Source organism: Carassius auratus, chromosome 43 (assembly GCF_003368295.1).
Source record: "Carassius auratus strain Wakin chromosome 43, ASM336829v1, whole genome shotgun sequence".
NCBI lineage: Eukaryota > Metazoa > Chordata > Actinopteri > Cypriniformes > Cyprinidae > Carassius > Carassius auratus.
Window position 1 is genome coordinate 15166316 of NC_039285.1, and position 17053 is coordinate 15183368.

Below are 17053 nucleotides of genomic sequence, written 5' to 3' on the forward strand. Positions count from 1 at the left end.
GCCTTGCTAATGAGCACAAAGGTTATAGTGCGTGGTCATCCTCGCAAGGAGATTGATCCAGCAACCTTATGGGTTATCAGTAATGACTACAACCATGACAATTACATTTCACCTTTTGTTTACCCGATTTATCATACATAAGCCATCCCAATGCTCGGAAATGTACATATACTGCACATTTAACCACACACTTACAATGTGGATTATCAATTTTATGAACAAACATGAGTCATTGAGATTCTAGCAATATGATGAAGGCACCTGTCTTTCACTTGGCGCCATTAACTACATCACACATTTACCTTTCAGGGCTTTTAATGTCAATGCACACTGCTGTCGGAGACCCTGGGGACATGCACTATTATTGTGAGAGAAAGGAACCACACCCTGTTACAGGTGGCACCCATGTGATTTAATCACAGGTGAGGCAGCAGGCTTTATAATGCACCCAGGGACAAAGAGTCACCCCTGGGCCAAGAGTAAGAACTGCCTGGGGAAAATTACTGTGTTGGGGCAATGACTTATGCAGTGGAACATATCGGGAGTCTTTTCCATTAGTGTGGCCATCACAATGCCTGAAGAGAACATTCTTTCATTTTTTTTAACACTTCTCTCAATTCTTTCTCAGCCTGTGTCTGTCCCTTCTCTACCACAAGAAAGGATGGAATCTATAAGGTTTTCTCTCTCTCTTTCTCTTTGTATATATTTATTTTTTACACATCTCTCAATTAAACTCACAGTTTTTGTTCCAATGAGCTGCCTATGTGAACATCATTTAGAGTCATCATAGGAGCACTTTACGTAAGCCCCTTTCACTGTGTGAACAAAAGCCAGATCTAATGCCGTGTCGAAGTGATGACGCGCATTATTGCGCGACTCTTTTACCGGCTGTTTTGAAGGAAGATCAACATTCCCGATGAAAAAATATGTGCTAACTCTAATGAAGCCGAGATCAGTTAGTTCCTCACTTTCCGCGCTGACGCCGAGATCGTTTGCTTGCTTCAGTGAAAGTATAACGTGCCTAACGTTTTCGACTCGTCCATTACACGTCACGCCCTGATGTCACGTGTCGTTACGGGATCTTTACGGGTTGTGTGTGAAAGCACGCACATATCCCGGGTCATCACTGTCAGTGTGAACGTGCTAAATCTAGCGACCCGGGAAAAGTTGCTGCAGTTATTTTACCCATGTATTTGCCGGAATGGCAGTGTGAAAGGGGCTATAAAGGGTTTCAATTGTATGACTTAAAAAAAAATCAGTTTATTTTAAAAAGTTTATTGCAGAGCTACACTGACACCTATACTAAACACCACACATAAGGTGAAATGTGATGTGAACCCACTAATCACAAACATGTGAAACACAGAAAGTGCTAGAATGGTGGCAGATGTGTGGGTGCGTTTGGGCCAAATTTTTCCCTCTTCAAATGAAGCAGTGACATGGAGCTGTGCAGCCATGCCTGAAACTGGTGATTCAATATCAGACTGCATTAGTTACTCTGGCATCAGTGCTTGCCAGGCCAGCACTGGATCAATGCCAAAACAGCAAGCCATCTCTCAGTTTATCTTCTTCTTTCACTCTGCAACTATATCTCTACCTGTCAAGCCAATCCGAACAATTCCAGCTTGAATGAAAAGTTTACTCCAATTCTAAGTAATGCAAAAAGACAGCCTTCCAATAAACAAGGATATGTATATTTGGTCATAGCAGATGTAGGCGAGAAAATTCCCTCACCTCCAAATTTTACAACTCAATCAGTAGCTGGTTTGGGATTTCAGAGCAGTTGGAGATAACTGAGAAGGTATTGATCTTATGTAGTTCTATCCAAGCGTTCGCCTGAGTCAGAGTCTTAGCGGGGCACAGCAGACACACACTGCCAAGCAGGATAACTAAAGCCTGTTTTATTTTTTTTATTTATTTTTTTTTTCTAAAGCAGACCCATTTCCCCTCCCTTTCTTATTACAACTGTATTGTTGCTTTAAACATTGATGTGCACTCTTAACAAGTATGCAGCCTGGAATATTAAAAAAGCATCTATCAAAACTCATCAAACAATGGGAAACATTTCATCCAACAAACACACTCTCGTTCTGTCTCTCTGCCCATCTGTGCAATTCATAAATTGAAAAGAGCTTCACAAGATACTGTTAATATAATTACTGTTTCATGCATATGTCGCTATTTTAAACCTCTTAAAACATGGTTCATCAGATTGATTTATAATGCATTACTGTTTTGAATCTTACTGCAATTTAAGCATTTTTTCGATTCAAAAGTACCTTTCATTTAATGCACAGCGCATGAAAAGCATTAGACTGAATCTAGATACAGATATTAGATCTGCTTAGCAACTCCAGTCCTTGTCTTCCCTTCATCCAATCTTTTGTTTGCCAATTACACACACACACACACAAACATACACGCTCACACATGCATCCAATACAAGATATGTAGACTTACAGTCCCCTTGGAGAAAGAACAGGCAGGAAAACTGCGGTCATTTTCGCAGAATTCCTCCTCTCTATTCCCCCGACTGATGCTTTTGCGCAGGCCAGTAATCGCCAGTGCATGTCTATTTTAATAGACGCACATCAGCCCAGCTGCCTGTAGTAAATTGACTTGTTCAGTCTGAGGGGCCTGTGTGTGCGCATATTGTGTGAGAATCTGATCTACTTTATTTCAGAGCCATACACAAGATTTTTAACGGAAGGCCTGGAATTATCCGATCGCTCAATCCCAGATCAGTGCTCGGACTAACCTCCCCATTTCTCTAGCGTGACACCATTACCCCAGCTGGATGCCTCTCAGCAGAGCCCTCACTGGTTTATCTCATATGGAGCCTGTGAAGTGGAAGACTTGATAACGACTCAACATAAACCCTTACACAGGCATTAGATTGACAGCTATAAAGCTCTCCTACACTCCCAAGACATATATTTATTATAGGGAAGCAGTGGTACCAAAATCTGTCCAGTACAGATAAATATAAAATGATAAAATGTTTATAAACCTTTACAAATGCCCTTTGTAAACCTTCACGTAAACTTTATTATAAAAGTTACATTAAAACATATATAGTAATAAATTATAATACTAAATTAGTTTGACTATATTTATGATATTTCAAATAAATATACGTAAATCATATTTGTGTACCCTGATTTGCCTTTTTTTCAAACTGAACAACATTCAAAACCAAATTCTGATCTACAATATCATGTTTCAATTAAAATCTAAATATTACAAGGAACATTAGCAATGATGGATCACCTTTCAGTTCTTTTGGCACAGAAAAGGAGAATTCTGTTAGCAGTAATATTATCTGCTTCTAATTTTGGCCTGCTATAATGCTGCTATAATCACTTGTCATATCTGGCATCCCTAATTTATTATACACATATAGAACCTAAAATCATTTTAAGTGATAATGTTGATCTAATTTAAGTTTTTTTTTGTTTTTTTATTATTATTATTATTTTTTTTTTTCATGCATCTGTGGCTTCATGTTAGCAGCATGACTAAAATACATGGAAGAAAATTGTATGCTATTCTTTTATTTATTTAGAAGTTAACAGCAGTGGACGCAGTGGTCTAGATTAGTCATTTACTAGCCATGGGCGGCCTGACACCACATACCATCAAATCTTGTGAAGTCCATGATTTTGAGCAAAGTTCAGACTTTCATGTAGAGAGAGAGAGAGAGAGAGATGATAGCGACAGACAGAACAGAGAGAGAAATGGAGGGATAATTGAGGCCGACCTCTGAGAGGATTCTATTTAAATGAGGAATCCTCTCAGATTCTGAACAGGGAATAAACTGAAAATTCTAATTCAATACCTTAATTTGAAATGAAACATAATGTTGAACTGAAAATATGAAAAAAAGATACAAATAAATTAATAAAGACATTGAAATTTTTTTTTAACAATGTATTAAAAATAATCTTCTAGTGGTCTAATATATCCTGCATTTCAGAGAATAAATAGCCCTAATTAATCAAAATTAACTCGTGAATACTGGACTAATGAAATTCCTTTTGAGTGACTGTTAATTCAACTGTAATTCCATTTCCTGTCATTCTAATGCATTATCCTGTGGCCAATTTGATTCAAATTCTTACTCATAAATTGAAAGGGAGCCAATTCAGGAAATTCTGCAAGGAAAAGAAGAGAAAATAAGTGGAGTCAACAAAAGGAGGAGGGGAAACACTGCAGCAATACAGCTGAAGTATCTGTTCAGTGAGTGGAAAACCAAGGGTGGGAGGATGGGTGGGCTAAACTATTTAATCTCTAAATCGAGATGAGAATCGCTAAATCAGATTAATAACAAATCAGAAAAGCACAAGCAAGATTGGCTACCATTTTATTGATTTCCTTTTCCATTATTCGGCTGATTCAGGCATTTCGACTCCAAACAGAATAGGATTTCCAAGGGTTTGAAGCAGAAAATTGCAGCTGAGCTCTGCAGATAAAACAAGAACACCATTTGGAAGCATGGGAGGGAGAGGTTTGTGTGATCAGGGACCTGGAAAACAAGTATGTGTACCAGTTGGGGTCGCAGGTGCACGCAGACAAATATGTTCGGCACTGAGACGTTACATACACACTCACACGAAGGACGTTGAGGCTAAAGGTCCCCGCGCAGAGTCACTTTCAGGTCAACATGACGCTAAAAACCCATTCCAATTAACACACTTCACGGACCTACTTAAAGACCCTCAAAAAACTAAGAAAAAGAGGAAGCGCTTGTGTGCATGTGTGTTAATTTAGCACTTACTCTGTTTTTAGTGCTATTTGCGCAGTCAGTTGTGAGGTTCAGAAACACTCCACTCCATTATTTAGATCAGGAGCTCTCACTCATGTTTAATTCACCATTGAGCGGCTACGTCACATCTAGACAGATCCGCACAACACCGCCTAAATGTGCACTATAGATTCAGCCAAAAAACAATGGTGGAAGTCCTGAGGATGCAATATATTTGCATTACAAAATGGAACCGCTCTTTAAGTAAAACCATTTATATATCACCAAGACAGTTCTCAGGGAAAATTCTGGGTAAAAACGTCAGTGATGTTTTGTTTTGTTTCGGTTGTTGTTGTTTTGCACACACAAAATATGAAAATCACCAGGCAAACAGCTTGCACATGGCAGTTTCCCAACTAGCAGGCTGATTGTAAACGGAGGATTCAGCAGACTATGATAGTCTGGCATACTTTACTACAATGCTTAGTCTGAGTCTTTCAAATGCCACAAGTGAATAAATATGGAAGCCCATCTCCATTAGAGAATAATGGAATAAATTATTATTATTATTTAAATAAATTCATTAAATTCATAAAATTAAAAAAAAAGCAATTCTGTGTTTCTATCTCACAAATCTTTTGAAATTAAATTCTCACATTGAATTTTTTTTTCTTGAATCCTGAGAAGAAGAAAAAAAAAAAAAAAAAAAACCTTTAGAACTTCAAAATATACACTTAAAGAGTTGCAAGATATGAATTCATAATTCTGAGATAAAAAGTTAGCATTTATTTATTTAAATTCAGCAGCGGACAAATATACATTTTTTAAAATTACTGACAAGGGATAAACATAATTGAGAATCAACAATGGATAGCCTAAATTATTTAGACTAGATATTACATTCACAGAATGTATAATTAAAATTCAGTCTATTTTGTCTAAAGGTCAGATTTATTTCTTGTTTTACATATTAACAAGCTAAAATTTTAACCCCACAGTAACACAAAATACACTTACATTGAACTAATTGAACTCATTCAGGGTTTTTATTTTATTTTATTTATTTTTTCGTAAAAAAATGTATACATCAGTTTACATAATTACAAATAGCATTTATTTAATATTTAATAATATATAAAATATCAATTCAATGATTAGTCTCATTTATATTAATTCAATAATTATATATATATATATATATATATATATATATATATATATATATATATATATATATATATATATATATATATATATATATATATATATATTTTTTTTTTTTTTTTTTTTTTGGTGTGAAGAATGACAATGATGCTTCACAAGCAAATGCATCAATTGTATAAACGGTATTATGGGTGGTTAGGGAATAAGATACAGGTTTTTGTGCTGAAAAAAAATTAAAGAAAGAATAAATTGACAAATTAGTCAAAATGACAAACCCATATTAAAATGATACACAAATTAATTGAGCTTGCATCAAAATTTCCCACTGTGCAAAACACTGGAGTTCCAACCAGCATTTCAAAAGCTGCTTTAACAATCTGCAGGGGTTGCTAGCAGCGAGGTAAATTCACCATAGTAATATTATTTGGCTGTCACTCTCACTGTTCTTCCTTAGCTCTGGGCGGCTTTCCATGCATCACCCCAGTACCAAATAAACCCAGCTACTCCAGGGGAATTGGATGGAGCTCTCATCCGCATGCTAATGTTTAACCATCCAACCCAAATGTCTGTATAATCACTTTCACAGCAGAACTCCATCCGGTGAGCAGCCCCCGCCAAACACAGTGCCATGTGTCATTGTCAGACAGTAATGACTAACTCTCTCCAAGGAGGACAGACAAACAGACAGAGAGACATGCAATAAAAGACCTTCCTGTGACCTCTTGGGGTTAAGCAGCACTTATTGAGGTTCGGCTGATGATTTCTGCAGGTTTTTCACCCTTACAAGCTCCATGACTCTTTGAGAGACACCTGCTTCTGATCAACATCGTCTTTTATGACCCTGCTTCATCTGGCTTTTAGTATTCAAAAGATCCACTTCAAATAAGAACACATCCCCATCTGGCAATTACAGGCGCATGCAACAAGCCAGTCAGCTCAAAGACATGAAACCGTAGACCATTTGGGTCAATTTCATTGTGAATGAGCCAACTGTAAACATCTGAAAACAGCTAATCAAGAAAAGTGTTTCTGGCCATAGTCAACAAAGCAATCAAATGTTTCATTTTGTATACAACAAAACTGAAAATGAGAGCAACTACTTGAATTAAATCCTGGATATCAGAACCTCCGCAGCTAATGTTTCACAAGGTAAGCACCAATAAGCAACAAGCCCAGTGAGTAAACAGAACCAAAGGTGTCGGAAAGCAAAATTATTCAAATTCTGCATAAATCAAGTTTGCATGGTGCCAAGTTATTACTTGGATTACATTTCAGAGCTAGAAATTCACATTCTGAATAATTGCATTTCTGTGGTTGATGCTCATCCATCATTGAAAAAGTATTCATTCCCCCCAAAATGTTTAATCCAACTAAGATGAGGATTTGGAGTTGAGGAAATCGCTTTAACCAGCCTGAAACGAAATGATCTATATGAGGGAATATACTGCACAGACCTGTCCCAGTCTCCCTCGTCCCCAGAACGCACAATACACAGCGCAAACAACTAAACAGCAAAGGGAAAGGAAGTGATGCGGAAGGCAGCATAGGTGAAATTAGCATGCCGTCAAACCAAGCACATGCATTTCTGGGTTCCTCAGACAAGAAGCTTTTAGTGTTGGATACACAGTGAGTGTATATATATATATATATATATATATATATATATATATATATATATATTTTTTTTTTTTAATTTTTTTTATTTAATTTAATTTAATTTTTTTTGCTTTGAAAGTTAAAATCAGTCATTTCCAACTTCAAGGTTTGTGTGATGCCTTGGACAATGGAGTTTACCATCGGGATGAGAGATGATAATCATGACCAATTTCGCCGGTCTTGCCTTGATCTACCAATAATGACAGAAATCTAGTTTTGGGAAACAGGGTGTCGCACACAGCACTTTTTTTTTTTTTTTTAATCATTTTCAGCTCTTCGAATCTAAAACAGCTCTTTTCCAGTGTATCTGAAGAACTCAAAAGTATTGCCACTGACAAACAGTCATTTCCTCCTATAAAACATCCCCTTTGCGACCATATTCTCATTACGATGGAGGACCGGTGACAAGTACCCATCGACACAACTATAACACAGAACTGCAAGCAAAGCCAACTAATGCGACGTATTTTGAGTGATGTTTTTATTGTGATCTCCTACATTTGTGCAGACTATGTATTCTGCTCACTGAGGCCGAGTGGATTGAGTATGCTGCTGCTGTTTTGAGCACCGCTAGGACTACAGTTCATGTTAATAGCTTTCTACACTGGTAATTTCTGGTCAGACCCCATAGATCACTGCTGCATGATGATGAGGGGTACATGATAACCTGCTCTCTCACCTGTAAATCACTGGAGTAATTAAAAGCTATATTTACCCAGATAGCAATACAAGTGGCTCTGTTCCAAAACTAATGTCTCATAGGAAACTGCTTTCTAAAGCAGCGTATGAACTGAAATTGTCCCTAAAAAGTGAATGATCAGGACATCTCTGCATAAAAGTGCGTGGGAGATTGAACGTACAACTGAGATTGAGCTTTAGAATGCTGCCATCCTAACAATGGGATACCTTAATAATAAACTGCAAAAACTGGGATAAAATAGTCTACTTAACATTCTTAAGTGATTTTTCAATCATGAATTCATTTTATGCATATCTACACATTGTCATATGAAATACAATCACAGTTTGCATAAAACATATGAAATCAGGGCTACTGGGAGAAATAAAACCATTCTCTTAGTAAAATAATAAATAAATAGAAAGTCATTTAAATGCATGACTAAACTCTAGTTCAATGAATGGGCACACTGACAGATGAAATCAATGAACAGAAAGTGGCTTTTTAATGCACCTCATTGTTAAACCCCATCAAAGGAAAATGGTTATATGTGTTAAACGACATCAAAGTGTGACTGCAACTGCTCAAAATCAGGTCCCTTCGCTTAAACCGTTTCAGTTCACACTTATGTAATATATTCTGATGTGAACGGAAAATGGTTTAAAACAGTATGGGAATCATGTTATAGCAAGTAACCTAATGCTAAAGTAATGGACGTTTTACTTGGGAATAAAACAGATTTCCAACACATTTGTAAATACAATTGAGAGGTGTTTAACCATCTGTCTGAATTCACCCTAGTTTCTCATGGGTGGAACATGGAACATCATGGTTTTACATCCACCCACACCCACACCCACACACACACACACACACACACACAAAGCTGTCTGCCATTCAAGACATCTATTGTTGGGGTCAAAACAGCTTGTATATCACTTAGGCCTTCAAAGAAGCCTGACATTAATAGGTTCATCTTTTGACCTCAAAGTGAAGGACTGAATTCCTGTCGTTGCACATAAAGAAAACGGTAAAGCCATTTAATGTGCAAGAGAGCCGAGCTTTTGCAGCAAACAACGTTTATTTTCCCCTCACTGAACTCTTTTACGAATTTGTAATCTTCCTTGCGCACACCCGTGAAGGACCCCGGGCAATCTGATATTACTCATCGCAGCAATTTACAAAGTGTTGGCAAAACTCACAAATTAAAAATGCCACTCAAATATGGCTTTCATAGTCAATGGGATAATCAAAACATGCAAGGGGGGGAATATCACAAGATGTTCTTCTTCTCTCTCTTGATTGAACCACTTCAAACGAAATTCAAACATGATTCCTCCAGCCAAGAAAATAATCCTGATCTTTTACATGAACCACAGGATCATCTCTACACAAATCAGGCAAGACTTTGTGATCAAAGAGCAGAACGCACAGAATCAGCTGTCATGCTCTGTGGAAATGAGACTCATGGGTAACAAGGCCAACCGGGTATTTGTTCCATTCTGTGACGTTCTGTTTTTTAAAATATAAAAGTTGACCTAAAATCAGAATTGACACTATTCACTTATCATACTATTCAATTTCTAACATGTCAGCACATTATTTTACTGAAAAGAAGAATAAAGAAATTACTGTTCTTCTTTTACTGGCATTAAAAAAAAAAACTAAATAACTGAATCAGTTCTTGATCAGCAAATCTACATCTGATTGATGTGTTGAAACCTGCCATTTGTATTTGCACCAATCATGAATTGAATTTCATGAAAACAATTCATAAATAATGCATAATCTATAGTGTACATATTTTATATATAAATTTAACTAATATGCCACCTTTTATATTGTACATGCAATAGCTGAAAGTGCTTTACAAAAAGCATTTTTGGCCTTTAGCCATTTTTCTACCCTCGGATTAACTCGAATGATTGTGACATGCACTCACAAACCACTTTCCTGGGTATTTCACCTTGAACCAGCCCTCTTAGTAAAATTGATGTTTGTGGTGGGTTCAAATAATTAAGGTTTAGATCAGAGCCCCGCCGTGAAGTGCTCCCAGGCCAAACCATGATGAATGCTTATTCCTGAAGCGTTAAAAAGTTTTCCATTCTGCAAATAGAAAATTCTTGCTAAAAAGGTATCACAGGAGGAAATAATGATTTATGAATCAATGATGGTTCACCAAACACTGGAGGTTAGAAGGAATTATCCGTACGGCAGCTGTTTCACTCTAAAGGGAGAGCTGTAAGTCAGGTAATCACTATCAAACGGCACAGTCCGTTCCATTACGCTTCTCTTTAATCTAGAAGAGAACCATCACATTAAACTGGAAGAGCACAAGTATCACTAAATTATGTCAGGATCTTCATTTTGTTGGGTAAACAGTCCTTTAAAAAAGACTTGCGAGTTCATAAAGTGTCAATCTTTTGATTGATCTGGCCTAGTGCTGAGCCATTCCAGGAATTATCAATAGATCAGCACACCCAATGGATTACTCAGGCTGCATTACAACCAACATATTGCAAATTGCCCTATTAATGGATTAGTCTGGCGGGTTCCAACTTGGCAAAAAGGGGGGCGTGAATCTCAAAGCAGATAACATTATAAATTACGACACTTCTGCCTACGCTTTTCAATGGAAGAGCCGTGGGCATCGAATCACAACAAGCAGAACCGCATCCACATAATTCATTACAGTTCATTAGTTTATTCGACTTTGAAGCAGCATTGAGCATTCAGCTGTACGTGTAGCTTAACGTGTTTGCGAACGCAGAAGGAGGGCAGCCCTGCCAGCTCTGACATGTACATGTGCACGTAGAGTTGATTTATGCTGAGTGATTGCTTTGCTTCAAAAGGAGAAACAATAACCAGATGCCTTCTAAGACACCCTTTCCAGCTGTTAATTGCATGGCAAGTGTCTAGTAAACACTGCACAGAGGTGAACAAAGGGGTATGTGTTCAGTACGCCCGGGTTGTGTATATCATTTAGATTTGCAAGGTGTCTTGTCAACAGGGCATGCTGGGGTTTGTTTGCCCAAGGATCTTGTCTGAACGGATCTTTGCAACTTTTTGTATGCTCCTATTTATTGCCCTGGGATTTTATTCTGTATGACTCTGAAGTCTTTAATTATAGCCTGGGAAGAAATGAATAGTTCTATGCATGTCATCAATGTGAAGAAGGTTCAATGGTTTGCTCTGTTAGGTTAACAGTCATTGGTTATGGTGGGAAATGCAAGCCAGATAATTCTTTCTGAAGTCATCCCTGACCCACAGGAACAAATACTCAAACTGGCTGACTCGTTTAATACTGTGTGCTACCATCGACAATTTCGCTCGGGCAAAATTCCAGATCTAGATCCTGTATCATCTTCCCATGCGCGTTTAGATCACATGACAAAAGTCTACAGGAACTGAATCTGAAAGCAGCCTTAGAGACACACGAACATTTGGCAACCATGTGGTCCTGTTTCTGGAGTCACGCCAAAGGCAACATGTTCAAGCTAAGATATTTGCAACTGTACAAGGTGCCCTATATTACACAAAGCTTAGCGATAAAATCATCTCCTTATGGTAAGGGTGAGGAATCCAGTGAGCCTTGCGCAACTTTTTAGCAAAGCATTATATTACTTCAAAGAGCAGCAGTACACTGAGAAGCAAAATCTCATTGCTTTTCAATGTTTTAATCAAGTCTCAGGCTTGTCTCCATCACGTAAGAGTGAAAAATGGAGATGATGATACAGGGAAATTTTCCCAGTGAAGGGAGGTTCAAGGGTTATAACATAAGCCTTTCACTCAACTGACCCCAAACAGCTGTTTTGACTGGCTTAGCTTCTTCTATAGAGCCACTGGGGGCCGGTCAGAGATGCAGCCAATACATCAGATGGTTTGTTTACAACATTAGAGGTCAGCAGTGCAGTATTGATTAGAAAATATACTCTCAAGAGCAGTTTATTAAAAGACACCTAACACTGGCCAGGGACTCTGGGGAACGAAAATGAATTGAATAATCTTGCTGATAAAGGAACAGGATGATTTTAAAAGGGAAACTGTGTGTTTCAGTCGGGTTTTGTGTCATTCTATGTGATGCATTTGTTTATTCGCAGGAAAGAAAATCCAGGCAGAGGGGATGAACGAGGAGCTTCTCTGATCATCACAGAGTCGCCGCACACATATCAATCACGAACAAAGCAAGAGCTTTAATCTGACAGCCGAGTGAAAGTCCACTAATTGTAACCCATTGTTGACTAAAACAATACCTGATGCACCTTAGAACAGTATGAACCATACTACTTGACAACACTAATTGATTATAAAAATAAAATAAAAAAAAACTAGAATGTTGTGCCATTGAGTCAAAAAAAGAAAAGAAAAAAGAGCTGTGCAGATAACATAAATGTTAAAATATGTTTTCGTTGACAACTTCACACAATGATTTCTTGTCATTGCTATTCAATTTTTAACTTGAGTTTTAAATTTTTTTTTTTTTCAGTGTTAGACCAATGAAGACAAATAAAGGTGAAATAAACTGTTTCCCCTAAATATGGATATACCCAAGCAACGCTGATTTACTAACTATATAAGAAATAATAATAAAATATTATTTTATTAAATTCCAGACAGTAGCTAAATAAATAACCGTCACGTCAGTTACTTTATTTATTTATTTATTTTCAAATAGTAAACACCTGACACAAAATGTTTAATATAATAATAAAAGCCGCAAGTATTTCATTATCAATTTGTAAGGTGAAAGATTCATCGCTGCGGGTGACATGATCCGTCTCCATCCACTCATTTGACATCATGCGTCAAATGATACCGACAAAGACAGACAGACAGACAGACAGACAGACAGACAGACAGACAGTCACTTGTATGTGTAATATCCTTTATTTCTTGAAAACTAATTTACTCATCTTCTTCATCTCTTATAGGCTGTTACATGAGCGCTCCAATAATTCACAACTAACCAGCAGCACACATATTCAAGCGCAGCATCACTATCGCCATCTGCCTGCATCTTAAGCTTTCATGCGTTCACTTCGAGTTCATTTATCTTAATTATGGAAACACTGTATCATCAGAGGGTTTAGGTTAACTTTACATAGTTATGAACCATTCAAAGATCGTTTGTGTTTTTCAGAGTAGCCAGAACTGATGAATGATACAAGCGCATATTTGACTTACGGAACATCCTTCAATGGAGCTCATGGACTTACCTGGAGCGTTTAACGCGACCAGCAGGACTATCCAAAAAGTCGCCAACATCGTCATCACGCTTCACGCCTCGTGCCAAATATCCGATCTGATATCGCGATCTGCAAACAGCGATCCGGTGATTCATGCAACTTCAACACAATCCACTTCTGTCCACCCTTCACTATACGACAGAAAGTCAGCTGTTATACTAAAACTGCATTCAGCGCAACGTCTGCAGAAGAGTTTAGAGCAGCCAGCAACTGAGATCAAATCCAAAGCACGAATAAGATGCTCATCGACTCTCTGATTCTGCAGATGAAAAGTCCGCTCGACGAGGCGGATAAGAAGCAGATAAGTTCAGGGATCCCGCATCCCAAGCGTTGAATCCAGTGCGGCTGTTCAACCCTGTGCCCTGAATAACGCGGCGTTTAATGCATCCGATCCGTTTGCTCCACAATACAAGTAGCCTATGTATAATAAAATTATCTGTACTTTTTTGCGCAGTAGTAACCAGAATATGTCCTAGAAGTCCCAACGGTCCCGGTCTGTTTCCTCAATTTGGGAGTGTGGGGATTAACAGATTATTTTTGCTGAGTGCTGAAGATGTTTCAACGGACATGGAATCCGTTCCGAGTAATTTTTTCCCCCCGAGAAAAAGGACAGATTTTCCAGAATACGGCAATAATGCCGTGGTTTGGCGTACTTAGGGCACTGCTGCCACAACCTGAACTGTTCTAGTGTAGCTGATCCTAGCGCGAGGAGAGATCCGAATCAGGGTGACGTTAGAAAAGGGCGGGGCTTCTACGATCTTGAGGCGCGAGTGGGAGGATTTAGTCTATTGTTGCCATGTTCGCTTATAATAAGCGGGTCTGTGTTTGTTTTAGCTTCTAAGTATGGTAAACTGCAGTATTTGTCGATAATTTCCAGAACACAAGTTTCTGAGGTTTGCTGGTACCCCAAATAGCAGCTTTCAAATATACCCACTGCCTGTTTTAATCCCCTTCGATAGGAGGAGCCCGATCCCACTACCAATCTCAGAGTCAAATATTTGCAGATGTGTTAAAGCTGCAGTAGGTAACTTTTGTAAAAATATATTTGTTTAAATAATTGTTAAACCTGTCATTATGTCCTGACAGTAGAATATGAGACAGATAATCTGTGAAAAAATCAAGCTCCTCTGGCTCCTCCCAGTGCTCCTATTGCCATTTGCAGAAAGCCATCGGCTCCCGGTAAGAAACAACCAATCAGAGGTCTGGTCCGTAACTTTGTTTGTGTTCAAAATGTAGAAAAATTTATATATTAAGCGAGTACACCATGAATCCGTTTTCCAAACCGTGTTTTTAGCTTGTCCTGAATCGCTAGGGTACATCTATAAAAGGTGTTTATATTCGGACTATTTTAGATTGCTTCGGGGGTACCGAGGCGGAGTAACCCAGTACCTTTGTGATTCTTCATAGACATAAACAGAGAGAAGTAGTTCCGGCTACAATGTTCTTCCGCAGGACGCAAGCAGTTCTGTTTATTAACCGCTAGAGCGTCAAAAGTTCCCTACCGCAGCTTTAAGTTCATGCCATTTTGGCTAAAAGGCGGTGCTCAAATATCTGATTTCACACAGAACTACCAGTTTTCTCCCAAAGTTAATATGGTCTACAGGCTATTATGATAAACTCATTCAGAGCTACAAAGACACGTCAATGAATTCCAGGCATTTTGTGCAGATAGCCTAGTCACAATGTTAATTAATGTTATGTTATATAAATAACGAAGCATATAGAAAATAAACGATGAATTAAATACCTTTGTTTAAAAATCTGCTATCAAATACTTCACTGCTCATAAGCACGTGCAGCTCAAAACAAAAATGCAGGACATTAATAACTACTTTCATATGTATAAAGTTATAATGAGAGCACTATTATGTATATATATATATATATATATATATATATATATATATATATATATATATATATATATATATATATATATACATTGTTGTGAATTCTTCAAGTTATCCTGATGTTAACGGTTAACTACATTTTAAATCAAAACAATTTATTTATTTATTTATTTGTATCTACAAGGTGTCCGTTACAAATTTTTCCTGTGTCAGTAATTATGACTGTCGATTGTCTGACTCGACTCTAGGTTAATGTGTTTTGCCCCTCACCCCCAAACATTTGATTCTACTATCAGTCGACTATCGATAAGATTTGAACATTGAGATTCGACTAAGAAAATCTTAGTCGGGGATAGCCCTACTTTCTAGCCGTCCCTCTGTTACAAATGTAATAAATAAATAAATAAATATACGAAATAAAGCAATTCTCGTTGATCCGTTACACACACACACACACACACACACACATACACACACACACACACACACACACACACACACACACACACACACACACACACATATATATATATATATATATATATATATATATATATATATATATATATATATATATATATAAACTTCTCAGTTTGGGTTTCCGAGTGAGATCTGGCAACACTGATTGAGTCGCCTTGCAAACTTAACTCTGAGAGTTGGATTAAATTCACATCCAAGATGAAAAATGTATGTGTAAAACGATATTTTGCTCATAAAACCGGTAGGTATCAACATGATATTGTTTTTTGTGCAGTAAGGGGCTGATAAGAACAACTTTGTTTTTTAATCCCCCTGCTCCCTACCTCCAAACATTTTATTTACAACTCAAATGAAGACTTGTCAACTTTGATGCGTTGGCGGTCGTAACGCTAAGCTTTGCAGTCAGCGCTTTGCTTACCAAATCAATTAATATTTAATCTACCTTCATCATTTATTAACAGTCGTAACTCTTTCCATTTCCTAAATTGATTTCAGGTTTGACAGTCAGTGTGACAGAATATGGGGTGATTGAGAAGGTGGAAGTAGTAAAACACTTCCCTCTGCTGGTCACCGTCTCATGAGTTCCTCTGGGTAGCCCAGACTGGACAATAGACAGCAGATTGGGAGTGAACCTTTACTGAACCGTTTACAGAACTACAGCATCAGCTTACTTCACGTGAGGGCAAGATTCTTCTCACTGAAATATATAATTGTTGCCAGATTTTGGAAGAACTCAATAGATTTTTTTTTTTTTCTTAGATATATTATTATTATTGTCAGTTTTACAGTTTGCATCTCCCATGTAAATAACATTGAATAACCATTCAATAAGAAAAAAAAAAAAAAAAAAAAAAAAAAAAAAAAAAAAAACGTGAGGAAAAGAGAAATAAACTGCACAGTCAGTAAAGGCATAATAGGGTGTGGTTTAAACAGCGGGTGGAGAAATTGACAGACATATCTACATTGTACTGTGGGGCCAAGATCCCAAAAAGATGACTTTACTCTGGAAGTCTATAATGAAAAAAAAAAAAAAAAATCCAATAAAATAAATAAATGTTCCCAACATGGCAACACTGAAAGCTATCCAAACCACATAGTGCTTGGCAAAATGACCTAATCGTACATCACAATATAAATAATGGTTTGCCTCCATCGAGTTAAAAATAAATAAAAGTGAATTTTATTTGTAAAAAAAAAATAATAATTTACTGGAAAATCACAAAAAAGTATCAAA

General features: G+C 37.4%; 1 protein-coding gene across 1 annotated transcript in view; it reads right to left on the bottom strand.

Annotated features, from left to right (window-relative positions):
- Positions 1–14215, bottom strand: part of LOC113061785 (nectin-1-like) — a 93976-nt gene extending 79761 nt beyond the window's left edge. The window contains exon 1 of the mRNA XM_026231219.1: positions 13460–14215. Coding sequence (XP_026087004.1) covers positions 13460–13514 — 55 coding nt within the window. The 5' untranslated portion in view covers positions 13515–14215. The remainder of the gene's footprint in view (positions 1–13459) is intronic.
- Between the last annotated feature and the right edge of the window lie 2838 nt (positions 14216–17053).